The sequence below is a fragment of the Artemia sp. Qi Xiang Cuo genome, chromosome 14 (genome assembly GCF_049724085.1).
Source record: "Artemia sp. Qi Xiang Cuo chromosome 14, ASM4972408v1, whole genome shotgun sequence".
Lineage (NCBI taxonomy): Eukaryota > Metazoa > Arthropoda > Branchiopoda > Anostraca > Artemiidae > Artemia > Artemia sp. Qi Xiang Cuo.
Genome location: NC_142807.1, coordinates 65345601 through 65362395, shown reverse-complemented (window position 1 = coordinate 65362395; position 16795 = coordinate 65345601). Strand labels below are relative to the sequence as shown.

The window sequence follows — 16795 nt, the reverse complement described above, 5'->3', positions numbered from 1 at the left end:
GGATAATATGACGTGTGTGTAAGGGGGAAAGTATAGCTGCCCTCCGCTAACTATGACTCTTAAGAAGAGCACTAGAACGTCTGATTACCAATCCAATAAGCCCCCTTTGAAGTTTATATGACCACACTTTCTATAAAAATCCTATATGTCCCCAGGGCACAACTTACAGCCTTTGCCTTGATGGCTGGGGGGATTTGTTATCCTCAAAGACATAATTTCCAGACCTTTCTGACAGATTTAACAAAATGGGTACATCAAAATTTTAAGTCGAGCTATCTGAGGAATTGATAGGTTCAGCGGGGGACAATTGCTATCTTATGGCTGTCGGAGAATAAAAAAGGCACTAGTCCTCTCAATTTCCCATCAAATGAGCCCTTTTTGAAGCTTCTACAACAAAACTTTCTATAAAAGCGTTACATGCCCCAAGAGCGTAACTTACGACCCTTGTCATGAGTGCTATGGGGGGAGGGTTGCCATCCTCAAAGACATAATTTTCATATCTTGCAGTTATGTTGAACACACTGACCATATGGAACTTTTGGCTGTAAATGGTTTGGAAAATGATGGGCGTTGAGGGGGGGGGATTATCCCCCTGACTACTTTCGACTATTAAATAGGGTAATATCCCTCTCAATTTCAAGTTGAAAGAGCCCCTTTTGAAGTTTTTACGATGACATTATATGCCCCCAGGGCATAACTTACAACCTTAGCCCTGAAGGCTTTTGTGGGGCTGTCATGCTCAAAGACATAATTTCCGGACCCTTCAACTAACTTCGAAAAAATGGCTATATCGAAATGTTGATTGTCAGTGTTTGGGGAAATGATGGTTATGGGGGGGGCATTCACCCTCCGATCGCTTTTGACTATTATATAAGGGCACTAGCCCTCTCAAGTGCCAATTGAATGAGTCATTTTCGAAGTTTCTACGACAACGCTAAAAGACCTAATTTCCAGAACTTTCAATAACGTTGAACAAAATGTCTACCTCAAAATTTTGATTGGATGTGTTTGGAGAAATGGTAGGCTTAAGAGGGGCGTTAGTTGCCCTCCAATCACTTTTGACTTTTAAATAGGGCACTAGCCCTTTGAAATTCCAATTGAATGTGCCCTTTTTCAAGTTTCTACGACAAAGCTTTCAATAAAAACCTTACATGCCCTCAGGGTATAACTTATAACCCTTGCCCTGAGGGCTCTGAAGGGGTTATCATCCTCAAAGACCTATTTCCAAAACGACCTATTAGAAAGACCTATTTGTGTTTGGATAAATGGTGGGCTTTCCATTCACTTTCGACTATTAAAAAGGGCACTAGTCATTTCAATTTCTAATCAAATGAGTCCCTTTTGAAGTTTCTAGGACAATGCTTTCTATGAAAACCTTATATGCCCCAGGGCATAACTTATTACCCTTGTCTTGAGGGCTGTGGGGGGGGGGGAGCTGTCATTCTCAAATACCAAATTTTAAGAACTTTCAATTGTGTTGGAAAAAAAGGCTATCTCAAAATTTTGATTGGATATGTTTGGGGAAATGTGGGCGTGAGAGAGGGGTTAGTTGCCCTCCAATCACTTTCGACTATTAAAAAGGACACTAGCCCTTTGAATTTAAAATCAAATAAGTCTTCTTTGAAGTTTCTACGACAACGCTTTCTATAAAAATCTTATGTGCCCCCAGGGCATAACTTATAACCCTTGCCATGAGGGCTGTGGGGGAGTGTCCTCCTCAAAAATATAATTTTTATCTGGAAATCAACTACGCTGAACCAAATGGCTATCTCAAAATTTCGATTGCATGTGTTTGGGGAAATGGTGGGCATTGAAGGGGTGTTAGTTGCCTTCCAATCACTTTCGACTATTAAAAAGGGCACTAGCCACTCCAATTTCCAATCGAATGAGCCCTTTTCAAAGATTCTACGACAACTCCTTTGATACGAAGTGCCTTGGTCTACCCCCCCCCCAAAAAAAAAAATAATACATTGTGCCGACATCATTCTTTACTTAGGCAGCGCGACTGCGCTGCCTATGATAATTCTAGTTTACATATTTAAGTTCATTTCGCCCTCCTGTTTACAAGAATCAAAAGGTTATTATCAAGTTGAAAATCAAAACCGTATGTTCTGATTTCTATTTTGATGTAAATCAAAATATAAATTTGAAATCATAAATTTATAATAAATCAAAATATAAATTTCTTCCATAAACCATTGGAAGAAATATTTCTCATGTGAATTCTTCTAAGCACGTTTGGCACTCCTGACTGACTTCAAGAAGACTAGGAACTCTGCTGTCCTGTCTACGTTTAGGGGGAGATAATCATCTATAATAACTAACCAAAACGTTCAATCTTTGAGAATAATGTATAAATACATAAAAATGTATAAAATTGTGGTTTAAAATGAATTTTTAGACATCAGGCACCAAAAACAAGAATTACAACATTCTTCTAAAGCTGTGATACCCAACGTGGAGTGTAGGCTCCACTAGTGGGGCATGGCAACTTTTTATGAGTCATGGGCAGGACATGCAACCTTTGGCTGATTATACTTTAGAGCCTTAATTTTTAAAAAAAAAAAAAAACATTTTTCATTTGAATGACATCACATTCAAATGCATTTAAAGAGCAAAACATGATAGTACAGCAATGACGTTATACATTGTAGACAAGGTGTTGTATTTAGACACATTTTTTCATTAGAATAAAATATGCCTAGAGGACAACCCAAAAAAGATACCCAGTTAATGCCCTTTTAAGCTTCCTTTAGGTGAATAAACATAAAATTTGAACAACAAAATTTAAATATTACAGGGGAGATCACATGGGCACCCATATGTGGGGAAGGGGGCGGGCTCTGGCCCCCCTCTGGTTGAATGATGCTACCTTATATTTTATGTGTTTTTGTTTTGAGATTGCTATTATACAGCAATATAAGTGCCGATTAGACCACTTAAGCCCCCCCCCCCCTAAAGTTCAGCTTATGGGCGCCCATGGGGGATCAAGATTTTTGAAAGTCCTACGTGGAGTATGGCCCAAAAATCGGTTGGGAACACCCGCTCTAAAAATTTTGCATTCACACTTGTAGTGTGGAATGGATGTTCAAATTCAAAAAGATATCAAAACCATTTCTTATTAATTCTAATGCAATCATTTAATTTTGTTTCTTTTTTCTCTTTACGATTTTTTCTCTCTACTCTTTACTATATCAGCTCCTAAGTTTTCTCACTCAGTTTATGCCACCTTAAAAAAGTGGACTATATCTATTTTGATTTGATCAAATCTTTAAGCTTAAGAGAGGTCTTAAGCAAGAGCTTAAGTAAAAGTTATTCCAACTCTTACTCTTGACTCTATTCCTTAAATTCAGAAAGGGACATGGCCCCAAAGTATATGTCATCGGTGAATTACCTACCAAAACCAAACAAAAAACTGTCTACAACTTGTTATTTCACACAGACATACTAAGAAAACTTAGCATTCTGGTAGTAGATACTAGGATGATAAGATAACACTGGTGAAAAGAGGGTTTGCTCGTAACAGATGAATTATCTTTGGAATTTTTAGAGGTGTCTGTGCCCTGATAAAAGAGGAATGGTGGTCCAATAGCATTCAGGTTTTAATTCTCTTTGTGGCAAATAATTACGTCTATAAAAATTTAAAACATTCAGTTTCATCAAAAAATGGGCTGCTGCTTTTAGGATATCCTATGCAGAATTATGGCATAGCTCTGATATAGACACACGTAGAAAAAAATACTGAAAGATAAAAAATCTGATAAAGGTACAGCCTACTATACATGCTAGAAAGAATCACAAAATAAAAAAAAGTGCAAAATAAAAAAACTTACTTCCATTTGACACTATTTTTACTGATCTTCTCTATGAGTCCAATTCCTTCTAAGACATTTGTTATATCATATATTCTTCTTTTCTGTCTTACTTCTAAAATTTCTACAGCCTAAAATTTCACATAAATTAAAAATTTCAAAAAATTTCTACAGTCTAAAATTTCAAAAACAAAATAAAATTTTGTTTTATCACTTAAGTTTTATGTTACTCAACAAAAGATTGTCAAATATTAAGTGGGTAAACATTCAGTTTACCTTTGTTTTCTGCAATCTAGGGTGGCTAGCCTACAGGGGTATCTATAAATTAGATTATTGTATATAAGATGTCAATCTTCATAGGATAAGAGACAAAGCCTTTACATCTATTTTCCAGCAACTAAATGAAACCACTTAAATAGTGACTAGTCTAGGCTGCTGATTATATTTTATGATAGTTTTTCAGTAACAATTTAAAAACTAATCTTGCAGCTTCTGTTGTAATGTTTAAAGTCAGTATAGAAATGGAAGATCCAATACTAAAGTTAACTAATACTACAAAATAGAATGTCTTTGGAATGCCACAGTAGACAGAATATACAGTATCAACAAATGTTATACTCTCCATTAAAAAATGTGACACAGAGTTAAGACCACACAATATTCATTCTCCGTCTTCGCGCACGCGCAATGACAATTGTTTCCAATCTACATATCACAATGAGCTTATGGAAACTGAAAAAAGGTTATGACGTATATTGCCAGAGACGATATGCGCAGTATCAAATGTGTATTACGTTTGGAGAAAGAAGACGCTACAGTCTACAGTGTTGGAGTGCATAATACCAAAACTATTAACAAAAATTGAGGTGTCTTGTTTTTACATGGGCAATATTTAGTTATTTTGGTGCAATCTAGAATGCCCAGACCACTGGGGTGTCTAGAAATTAGGTTATATAAGATGTAAATCATTCAAATTTTCAGTTTGTTTTTGTTTTGGATCAGAGTTGAAATTTTTTTTCTTGACAAAATCTACCATCTTCTGTTAGAAATTAGCTTAAGATTACCTAATAAGGTTATTGCTACTACTAAAAAAAAGTTGCAAAGCAAAACGATGACCCACCCTGTTCATCATTTCTCATTTAGCCACTTCTTTTAAACTACTGAAAGTTTTGAAATTTTTACAACCTCACCTCACAGCAATCTGGAGTGTCTAGAAAACAGCTCATACAAGATGTCAATCTTTTTAACAAACAAAAATTAGCATTAATGAAAAAATGAAACTTCAAACAAACAGAAACTGCAATAAAGCCAAACTAAAAATACAACGAAAATAAACTTAATTGATTGCTCAATTAGAAAGTTTGTTTAAATAAGGCACATTTGAAAAGAATAGTTTTAAAGGGAAAGGAAAGTGATGAGAATTAGGACCTTTTAAAACTAAATGAATTGTTAAAAGTTTTATGACAAGATATTTACCATAAACAGGCATGGTTTTACTTATCCTCAACAACATCCATAAGGATAGAATATCATTTATAGTTCATATCTAATAATATAGATATAATATCTAATCAGCTGTCCTCCATAACAGCTCATGCACAATTATATGTCATTGTACATAATTTTATCAAGCCTCAAATGAAAAAAAAAACTTCGTTAAATGAACCTTTAAAATAAATGTTTGTATTAACTAATTATTTTGTATGAACTATGTGGATCTTTAAGAACAAATGCACCACTGTGTGATATTACTATCTCTAAAATTGAAAATTTCAGTCTATAGTTTTTCAATATCTCAGAATTTTCCCTTGATGTCTTTTTGGGACAATTTGTGCCAAAACCATCATTTTCTACCATAAAATGGCTGAAAATTCCACTTCGCTGTGGCAAATCTGTCAACTACTTGAAAAAGGCTGATAGAACTTTCAATCCACTCTAACGAGCTCTCCCCTGATATTCTAAGACCATTGGTTTCAAAGAATCACCCCAGAGGAAAAAATAACAAGCAAACAAATAAACCCAATGCCAAGATCACCCTTTTCATAAGAAATAGAAATTCCATAGTTTAAGACCCCCCCCCCCCCATCTAACCTTTCCAGTTTTTGTGCTGGTAACCATATGAAAATAATATTTTTTAATATAAAGAAAATATTTTTCTGCAATGAGAAGGGAGTTATTGCCCTACAGTGCCTATATTCATTTTTAATCATAGGCGGCGCGTTAGCGCTAAGTAAAGAATGATGTGGGCACAATGTGTTTTTTTTTCTTCAGCCGCGCACTTCGTACCGAAGGAGTTGTCGTAGAAACTTCGAAAAGGGCTCATACGATTGGAAATTGAAGTGGCTTGTACCCTTTTTAATAGTCGAAAGTGATTGGAGGGCAACCAGCCTCCCCCCCCCCACGCCCATAATTTCCCCGAACACATCCAATCAAAATTTTTGAGATAGCCATTTTGTTCAGTGTAGTTGATTTCCAGATAGAAAGTATGTTCTTGAGGACACTCCCCCACAACCCTCAGGGCAAGGGTTTTAAGTTATGCCCTGAGGGCTTATAAGAACGATGTTGGCACAATGTACTATTTTTTTTCCTTTAGAGCTGGGCACTTTTTAATAGTCAAAAGTGATAGGAGGGCGACTAGACCCCCCCCCCGGCCCATCCTTCCCCCAAACACATCCAATCAAAATTTTGAGATAGCCATTTTGTTCAGTGTAGTTGATTTCCAGAAAGAAAATTTGTTTTTGAAAAGGAAACTCCCCAACAACCCTCAGGGGAATGGCTTTATGTTATGCGCTGAGGGCATGTAAGGTTTTTATAGAAGGCGTTGTTGTACAAACTTCAAAAAAGGCTCATTCGATTGGAAATTCAAAGGGCTAGTGCCCTTTTTAAGAGTCAAAAGTGATTGGAGGGCAACTAGCCCCCCCCACGCCCTTCATTTCCCCAAACAAATCCAATCAAAATTTTGAGATAGCCATTTTGTTCAGCGTAGTTGATTTCCACATAGAAAATGTTTTTGAGGAGGAAACTCCCCCACAGCCTTCAGGGCGAGGGTTTTAAGTTATGCCCTGGGGGCATATAAGGTTTTTAAAGAAGGCGTTGTCGTAGAAACTTAAAAAAAACCTCATTCGATTGGAAATTCAAAGGGCTAGGGCCCTTTTTAGTAGTCGAAAGTGATTGGAGGGCAATTAGGCCCCCCCCCCCCGCCCATATTTCCCCAAATATATCTAATAAAAATTTTTAGATAGCCATTTTGTTCAGCATAGTTGATTTCCAGATAGAAAATATATTTTTGAGGAGGACACTCCCCCACAACCTTCAGGGCAAGGGTTATAAGTTATGCCCTGGGGGCATATAAGATTATTTTTGAAATCTTTGTCATAGAAACTTAAAAAAGGGCTCATTCGATTTGAAATTCAAAGGGGTAGTACCATTTTTAATAGTCTAAAGTGATTTGAGGGCAACTAACCCCCCTCTCACACCCACCTTTTCCCCAAACATATCCAATAAAATTTTTAGATATCCATTTTATTCAACGTAGTTTAAATTTTTGGAAATTAGGTCTTTAAGGATGACAACCCCTGCCTTGAGCCCTCAGGCAAGGGTTCTAAGTTATTCCCTGGGGCATATAAAGTTTTTATTGAAAGCGTTGTCGTAGAAACTTCAAAAGGGCTCTTTCAATTTGAAATTGAAAGGGCTAGTGCCTTTTTTAATAGTTGAAAGTGATTGAATAGCGACTAACTTCCCTCTTACGCCCACCATTTTCCAAAACACATCTAATCAAAATTTTGAGATATCCATTTTGTTCAATGTGGTTGAAAGTTCTGGAAATTAAGTCTTTTAGGATGATAACCCCCTCAGAGCCCTCAGTTCAAGGGTTGTAAGTTAGGCCCGGGGGGCATATAAGGTTTATACAGAAAGCTGTTGTATATGATTTATAGAATAGATTTTAGTCTTCCTCAAACCCAATTTTTATTTACAAGATACTCTACCTATTCATGAGGTAGACACTTTGCGAATCGCTGGCTGGACGCTGGTTTTCTTCATTATTCAACAAGAGAAGTAGAAATCTGGTAAAAACAAAATGGCTGTGGCATTTCAGAATCATTGCAGAATAGTTGAAATATCTAAGAGCTACGTTTTTATAACAGAATTAATAATCAAAAATAGTATTATTTTTATTCCTCAAAAATTACTGTATACAAAACTTCGAATACCGTATCACAAAATTAATCATTTATCTGTGAATATTAGTGTGTCGAAAAAAAACTCCTTCAGGCAAACTTCAGAAGTATATTAGAACTGCGGGATGTGGCTATACTTATCGTGAATGAAAATCAACTGATCCACTCTGTATGGACTGAGGCCATTTCCTTTCTAAGTCACTATCAGGCCTACCACCAAAAATGGTCTTTCTGTGGTCACACTAGTAGCAGGAATAGACAATAACTTTTCCACACCACCCAGGAGGTAGATATCAAGGCGCGTTTTTTTTATAGAGGTATCGCCATTAGCCACTCATCCTCTGATTAATTTTCATTAAAAATAATTATTGAATATTTCGAAAATTGTTTTTAATGAAAATTAAATAAAACAAGTTCTTACTAAGCCAAATTTAATGAATGTATATTTTTAAAAAATATTTAGTATGGTCCACTTAGCCTCCTATAGAGCCCACGGCTTGGTTTTATAAAATTGACATATACTTTGCGTAATATTTAAAAAAAAAAACTCTTTTCCATACCATACAAGAGGTAGAGATCTAGGTACAACTTTTTTTTTTTTAGAGGTTTCGGCAATTTCTTTTACTCGTTAAGATTAGTCAAATATTACTTGTAAATAGTGCAAGCAAGTGAGAAACTAATAGCCAAGTTCAAGTTCTTTATGAATCAATAAAAAATGTTTTGACAAAACCATCAAATTAACAACTTACAGTGAGAATAACTCGTGTGTGGGTTTATATACACTCAACAATAAATAATAATACTATCTCCAGATACTTGAATAAAAAGATTGCTCTTCAACTCTCCGTACGGTAACAACAAACAAAATCTGAATAAATTCAAAATAACCAAATAAATAAAGTGAAATGAGGAGCATCCACCCCAGAAAATAAATCAAATTAATAATTACTGATTACGTGATTCATTAATCTAATTTTATTATTAACCAACGATTTATTCAAATCTATAAAACTATGAAAATTATTCCAATTATATATAATACTATGCCTTGGTGAAAAATGGGACCTTTCAGATTTTATTAAAGCCTGATGGACTACAGAACTGCCATGGGTTCAATATACATGCACAACCTAATCATCATCCTGAAAAAATTTATTATGCAAATAAAAATACTCAGGCAAAAGACCTTGAACGCGTTTAATCATATAAGGCACAGAATGGAAAGAAGGGAAAAGATCTAGTGGAAGGATATTTAAAATTTGATACATACTTTTTGTTGACAATTTACAAGGGTAAGAAAACGGGCTAGGCAGGCAATTTTTCAATAGACGCAGAGCTTTATTTTGTTGCCTCTGAAGGGGAATAATATAAGTTTTAAAAGGATTCAAAAAAATAATGGGACAGTGATTTATATATCAATGTACTAGAGAATGATAGAGAGATTTCAGGGCAAAAAAAGACATAATAAATTTCAGATGATTCATCATTCCAATATTTCTTGCCAGTTTCATTCGAAGATAAATTGCATGGCTTTTAAATGATAAACTTGAATCCAGTATTATCCCGAGATATTGAATATCATCAAATTTTTCAATTTCAATGGGTAGGCCTTGAATATTAATCATCATAATTTCTGGTGCTGTTTTACCAGTACAAGAGAAGATGATGAATTTTGTCTTAGTACAATTAATAGTAATTCATTTCTCAAAAACCATATGTAAGCCTCTTCAGTGCTGATTCCAACCTAAGCTTCAAAGATCTAGAGTCGGGCCTACTTACTAGTTGTCTACTATAGCCACTAACCCTCTCTTTGATTTTTATTAATTATATTTACTCAAATTTAATATATATACATTTTGAAAAAGTATTGAGTATCTTCTGCTAAGTTTCCCAGAGCCCAAGTTTTCCCATATGAAGTAACTTTATGGGGCAAGTTTATTTCTAAAATTTAAATAAAACACGTTACAATCAGTGTAATTTTAATAAGACATTCCAGTGTTCGAACTTTTTTTTAGATATTTTAAATGGCGGATCCGTAAAATGAATGTGCATTGTCTGTTTAATATACATATTCTGATATTTAGTAATCAAAAAGTTAATATTATTTGATTTATAAAAGTTATAAAAGTAAAAACATTTATATTTTTTCAGTAAAGTGCAAATTATGTTCTGGCCTAGGGAAGGCATAGGGGTTTTGAGCCCTACTCATGTTAATTTTTGCTTTTTTTTAGTTTGACTGTGTTATTTATTGTAATTTCTGTTCGTTTTGGGTTTCATTTATATACTGATGCTGATTTGTGGTAGTTTCATGCTTGGTAGATTATTTGATTTTATTTTTGCTAATTTTTGGTTTAATGGAGTTCTTTACTTTTCTTTGAAAAACTTATTTTGTGGAAAAAGTTTTTTTCATTAATCCCAATAAAGGAAGATTATATATTTATTTATACCTCCTCCCCAGACCCTTTTCTATATTTATCTGAAGACTCATTAAGATTTCAAAAATTTAGGTAGAAAACTGCACTTTTTGGGGGATCAAGCACACTCCCACCTGCACAATGGCCAACTGGATTCATAATAGCTGATGTACAACTATGCACCATTGTACACGTTTTTAGTAAACATCAAGTTAGTCAACTTATTTAAGTGAAACTCTGAAATAGTGTGTGCATGTAACTGTTAGTCAACAAGTTAGTCAAACTCTGAAATAGTGTGTGCATGTAACTGAACCACAAGCAACTGAACCACTGTGTAACTGAACCAGCATGCAACTGAACCCCTGTGCAACTGAACCCTCGTCTAACTGAACCACCGGGCAACTAAACCCCATTTAACTAAACCCATGTGTAGCTGAACCCCTGTGTAACTGAACCACTGTGCAACTGAACTGCTGTGCAACTGAACCCTTGTGTAACTGAACCATCATGCAACTGAACCACTGAACTCAGACTTTCAGAACTCTAAAAATATGAGGCAATATCAATGGGTAAAACACAAGTTAGAATTTTTGCTTGTTCAACCTTGTTGCAATTGTTTGTTTCTTAAAGCCATGAAATAGACGCCTGTCAAGACCATTCATACAAAAGCTTTGTTTTATTTTTATTTTTTTTAGAAGATCTGAAGTCACAAACCATTAAAGCTGATTTATTTCCCTTTTCCTTAGATGAATCAGACCTTTCTGGATGTTAAGTAATAAACATATGTGTTCAAAATATTTGACCTTTGTTAATCTAGATGATGGATTTTGATCAGATGTCTGAGGAGATTGCAGCTAAAAAGGATATGGGGTGAGGACTGGTTGCACTCTAGCCCTTTTTTCAACATTCCTTCAACATGTCCAGAAAGTTTAAACTTCATACCCTCAGGTTAATACCCTCAGCCATTCTCGACACATTGCAGATATGTCATCTTGCATAACTGGATGCACAAAGTACTTCTTGATTTATTTGAAGATGTTCCTAAATATTTTCCAAATGATGTGACAGCTGATACCATCATTCATTCTAGATACTGGTATTTCCTTTTAAAGCCAACAAAGGAAAAGATGTGTTTTGATTGTGTTTGGCATTTTTCTTGATATTTCCCTAAGGTTTGACCTTAATGCTCCATACTTCTTTTATATAGGATCAAACATACCCTCTTTTCTTGATAAAAAAAACCACCTTGTATGTTAACAATAGGCAACTTGCATAACTTACACCCCTTGCACCAGGGGCTGTGAGCCCTGGTGGCATAGTTAGATTAACCTTTGATCTGTTTTCAGTAAAATGGTCATCTAAAAATTATTGATGGAATGTATTTGGGTAAAAGAGGGTGGGGTGGAAGCCCTTCAATCAATTTTAACTCTTTGAAGGTGCACTGAAACTTTTGATTTCCAATCAAGTGAGCAGCCCCCTGGCCCCAAGTTCATACAAAAATATTTTTCATAAAAACTTTATGCATTAACATTGAGTAACTAGCTTAACTTACAGACATTGCTCAAGGAGCTGCTGGTGGGTTTGATAGCCCCAGAGACATGGTTATTTGACCTTTAGAATGTTTTGAATTTTTTTTTTTTTTTTGATAGGATGCATTTAGGAGGAAAATGGCAGTTAAGAGGGAGAGGCTGATTGTCCTCTGATTCTCCATTGAACTTGAAATTTCAATTGAAGGAGCCTTCTCCAAAGTTTGTATGACCATCGCTTCTATAAAAACCTTAAATTTTAACAATGGGTAGCTTGCAATAACCAACAGCCCTTGCCCCAAGAACTGTGAGGGTTTTTGTTAATCACGTTTTATTGTTTGATTGGAAATTGAAAGTTTTAGTCCCATTTTAAAGTCAAAAGTGATGGAGGGTAAAGAGCCCCTCCCCCCCGGAAAAACACCTGTGGAAAATACAACCTTGTGGAACCCCCCCCCTGGAAAATACCTCCCCGCAAAAAATACCCCTTGCAGTTGGTTGGTATCCCATCCCTTTTGACTTATCAAAAAAGGACTAGAACTGCCTGGGGATTTTAACTAATTTCTATGTCCATCCTCCTCTTGTCTCTCCCCTATAGCTAATTCTGTATTTATCTAAAGGCTGAAGTTGAGATGTTTTGGCATTAAAATGCACTTTTAGGTATCTCCCTCTCTCCATAGCTATAAAACAATCAGAGAACCCCAATAAAAAATTTTAGGTACCTTTTTAAGTTTTGTAATTTGTCCATTGCTTACAGATAGTTTTTGTTATTGGGAAACATGGACTTTTTTTGCGTGGGAGTTTTCTGAAGGGGGGGGGGAGAGTTTCTAGACGATTTTCCATGAGAAGAAAAAATTTCACAGAGGGGGGATGGGGCAAGACTTACACATAAATTCCTCTTTTACACTTTCCTTAGCTAAACTAAAAAATAACAGAACCCAAATAAAATATTTCAATTTGGAAAGCCATATTTTCTGCAACTGGTTATTTTCCAGGGGAAGTTTTTTCCAAGGGAGGGGGGAGTAAACGCAAAGACCCGTAGACAGTGAAAGGGCAAAGGGAACCGCCATTAGCAGACATAAAAAAAGGAAAATTAAATCTGGTTTTAAGAGTTTGTGATGTCCAATTTTCTTTGTTTTTGGGACAACAAAACAGAGCTATTTTATTAATTAATTAAAAAAAACTTTTTCCACAAAATAAGTTTTTCAAAGAAAAGTAAAGGACTTCATTAAACAAAAATGAGCAAAAATAAAATCAAATAATCTACCAAGCATGAAAGTACCACAAATCAGCATCAACAAATAAATGAAACCCAAAACGAGCAGAAATTACAATAAATAACCAAGTCAAGCCCAAAACAAGCAGAAATTAACATAAGTTGGGCTCAAAACCCCTATGCCTCCCCAATGTCAGAACATAATTTGCACTCTACTGAAAAATATATAAATGTTTTTACCTTTATAACTTTAATAAATCAAATAATATTAACATTTTGATTACTAAATATCAATAGAGGGAGAAGGAGATAAGTACTTCAAAATACCTTCCCAGGACATATTTTAGCCTGTAGACCCATCCCTGAAAGTTTCATTTTCCTAACCTCACCCCTCTCCAATATAGGTAAAAGTAACTAAAGTAGAATTTTACTGTATTTTTTTCAGTAAAGTGCAAATTATGTTCTGATCTATATATATTTCTTTAATAGGCTATAGATTTCTTAAAGAAAACAGCCAACATTTTCCATCTATATTAGTTATTTTGGGACATCCACCATATGGCTAAAGTGGGAGTAAAGTTCATTTGGGATGCAAATGGATGTTAGAGGCTATTTAGATTGAGGATGCAATTCCAGATAGCCTATATATATATTTGCACATTAGGGGGGTGGGGGTATATATTCTGTGAATATATAGGTCCTAAGAACTTCAAGAATTTCTTAGAAAAACTGTAAAAACAAGGAATGAAGTGAAGATAAAGGCTCTCCCCCTGCAAAATGTGGTAACTAGGAGGATTATTCTGCATATTATGGAGCAAGAATTGTTTTCTTAATATGTTTCCTTATGTCTAGCTGGACTCCTAGGCTTAAAATACTATTTGGCTGGTTGGTTAATTTAAGGATTTGTATATAACCTATATAGACTGTCAAATAAGCTAGGCCTATCTGGTGGTATCCTGTTATTTTGTTAGCCTAGGCCTATTAAAATTTGACCATTAACATATTTAATTATCAAATATTATGCTATGTGAGTATTTTGAGAGTCGTTAGGTGAAACCTTCAAGCTCTAGCTTGAATTGCATATATTTAGTCCATTGATTTTTGATCTACTATTGTTGATTGGCTATATTCCAATGCTTAAGGTCATTAAATTGTTAGCATCAACATACCGACTTTAAATCAACTATTCCATCACTAGCTTCTTGTAATAAAGAGACAAACTTGGATGTTAATAATCCCAGTGACTTTTCAAATCTTGTTTCATTAGGATTCAGCAAATACAACGTTTCAGACATGTTGTAAGATCTTCAAAAATCGAATTTGTAATTTCTTCGCTAAATTCGATGATGATTTTGGTAGTTCTAGGTACTTTATAGATGGCGTTGTTGAACCCATCGGAAAAAAAGAGCCAAAACTTACATTGCGTTCTTCTGACGAAATTAACCAAAGAATTAAAAGGGAGAAAGATGAAATCTCAAATATTTCAGTTACTCGGAATGCAAAATTTAAACATTTATAGATAAAAGAACGACTCAAAAGACAATCACAGTAACCTTTGAAATTTTTAATTAGGTATTTGCTTCAACATATCGAAGTCAATATAGAATTTAAAAAAAAAGAAAATCTCATCTGGTGGGAGCTACTGGAATGAAATTTTATTCTTAGGTTGTGACTGTTGGCTTTTCGGCTTTAAATTTTTAAACCATTCGTTGAATTTTGATTTTAAACCGGGTTTAATTTAAGCGGCGTTATTTGATTTTTTACTAGTATCTAAAAAAGAAAATATTTACTGGTTAAAATATCTACTACAAAAGGTAACACCTCTCTGGATGTTACTTGTTCTAACATGAGTAAGTATTACATCCCCCACAAGCGCTGCAATTATTAGGAGGCAGTTACCACTATTGTCTTCTTTTTTCTCCCTCTTCAGCATTGAACATTCCTTTACTACCTCCATTGGGGTTTGCCGTAGGCCTTTTTTTCTTTTGGTTCATGGCTGACCAGTGAAAGTTGGTCAGAACTTTATAATTCTAATAACGTTGATGATACAATTTTGATTTTTCACAAAAAATCAATTGATTCCTACTCATTATGTTTCCCAGAAAAAAAAATTCAGGAAACACTCCAGTGATAAACCTTACATAAATAATCACATAAAATGCTAATCCACACAAAAATAAATTTATTTAACATAAGTAATTTAGCTGAAGCAAATAAATTAAGAAAGGAATTAAAATGTCAAATTAGAAAAGCTGCCTGAACCTACAATAAAAATAAAATTTAAAACTTGTGCCATGATAAACCAAATAATTGGTGCTCTAAAATTAAAACCCTTACCGGCAAGAGTCAAGAACAACTAAATTTTAATTTAAATGAACCTCCAAAGACCCAGCTAATAACCTCAATAAGTTTCTGACTTCTATTGTCCAGAGTCTCCCACCACTATCTTACGTATTTCCAGATGTTCCTGATCCTTTTTCATTCCCCCATATTTCCCCACTTGATGTCGGAAAAAAAATTGAAAAACTAAAACGATCAAGCATTTGCCCCTTAGATATTCCTTGTCCTCTTATTAAAGCTTTCAGTGACTGCCTTTCAAAGCCCCTATCCACCCTGTTTAATGAAATTACTGAATCTGGACAGTTCCCTCAATATTGGAAACAAGGTTTTATTACCCCAACCAAAAAGAAAAATGGGAAGCCAGGCATTGATGGTATTCGTCCTATTACCCTCACCTCAATTTTTTGAAAATTCTATGAAATTTTTCTCGCAGACTGGCTTAATAAGAAAACCTTCCCCCTCATGGATCTTAGACAGTTTGGTAATCTCAAATCCACGTCAACCTCTCATTACCTGATCCTTCTTGTTGATACCATGGGTAAATCGTAAAAAACAATGTTGGCACAATGTATTGTTCATTTTTTTTTTTTTTTCATACCAGGGCTCTTCGTATCGAAGGAGTTGTCGTTGAAACTTCGAAAACGGTTCATATGATTGGAAATTGGAGTCGCTAGTGCCCTTTTTAATAACCGAAAGTGATTGGAAGGCAACTATCCCCCCCCTCCCACCCCCCTCATTCCCCCAAACACATCCAATCAAAATTTTTAGATAACCATTTTATTCAGCGTAGTTGATTTTCTGATAGAAAATAAGTTTTTGAGGAGGACACTCGCCCACAACCCTCAGGGCGAGGGTTTTAAGTTATGCCTGGGGGCACATAAGAACGATGTTTGCACAATGTATTATTTTTTTCTTTTAGAGCAGGGCACTTCGTATTGAAGAAGTTGTCGTAAAAACTTCAAAAAGGGCTCATTCAATTGGAAATTGGAGTGGCTTGTGCCCTTTTTAATAGTCAAAAGTGATTGGAAGGCAACTGACACCCCTTCCAAGCCCACCATTTCCCGAAACACATCCAATCTAAGTTCTGAAGTAGCCAATTTGTTCAGCGTAGTTGATTTTCAAATAGAAATTATGTTTTTGAGGAGGACACTCCCCCACAGCCTTCAGGGCAAGGGTTGTAAGTTATGCCCTGGGGACATATAAGGTTTTTATAGAAGGCGTTGTCATAGAAACTTCAAAAAAGGCTCATTCGATTGGAAATTCAAAGGGCTAGTGCCCTTTTGAATAATCGAAAGTGATTAGAGGGCAACTA

At 35.1% G+C, this 16795-nt stretch overlaps 1 protein-coding gene across 1 annotated transcript in view; it reads right to left on the bottom strand.

Moving 5' to 3' along the window:
• Window positions 1–14447, bottom strand: part of LOC148944761 (transcription factor E2F5-like) — a 41021-nt gene extending 26574 nt beyond the window's left edge. Inside the window, exons 1-2 of the mRNA XM_089100143.1 lie at window positions 14313–14447; window positions 3834–3943 (exon numbers count right to left, since the gene is read on the bottom strand). Coding sequence (XP_088956269.1) covers window positions 3834–3943; window positions 14313–14438 — 236 coding nt within the window. The 5' untranslated portion in view covers window positions 14439–14447. The remainder of the gene's footprint in view (window positions 1–3833; window positions 3944–14312) is intronic.
• Between the last annotated feature and the right edge of the window lie 2348 nt (window positions 14448–16795).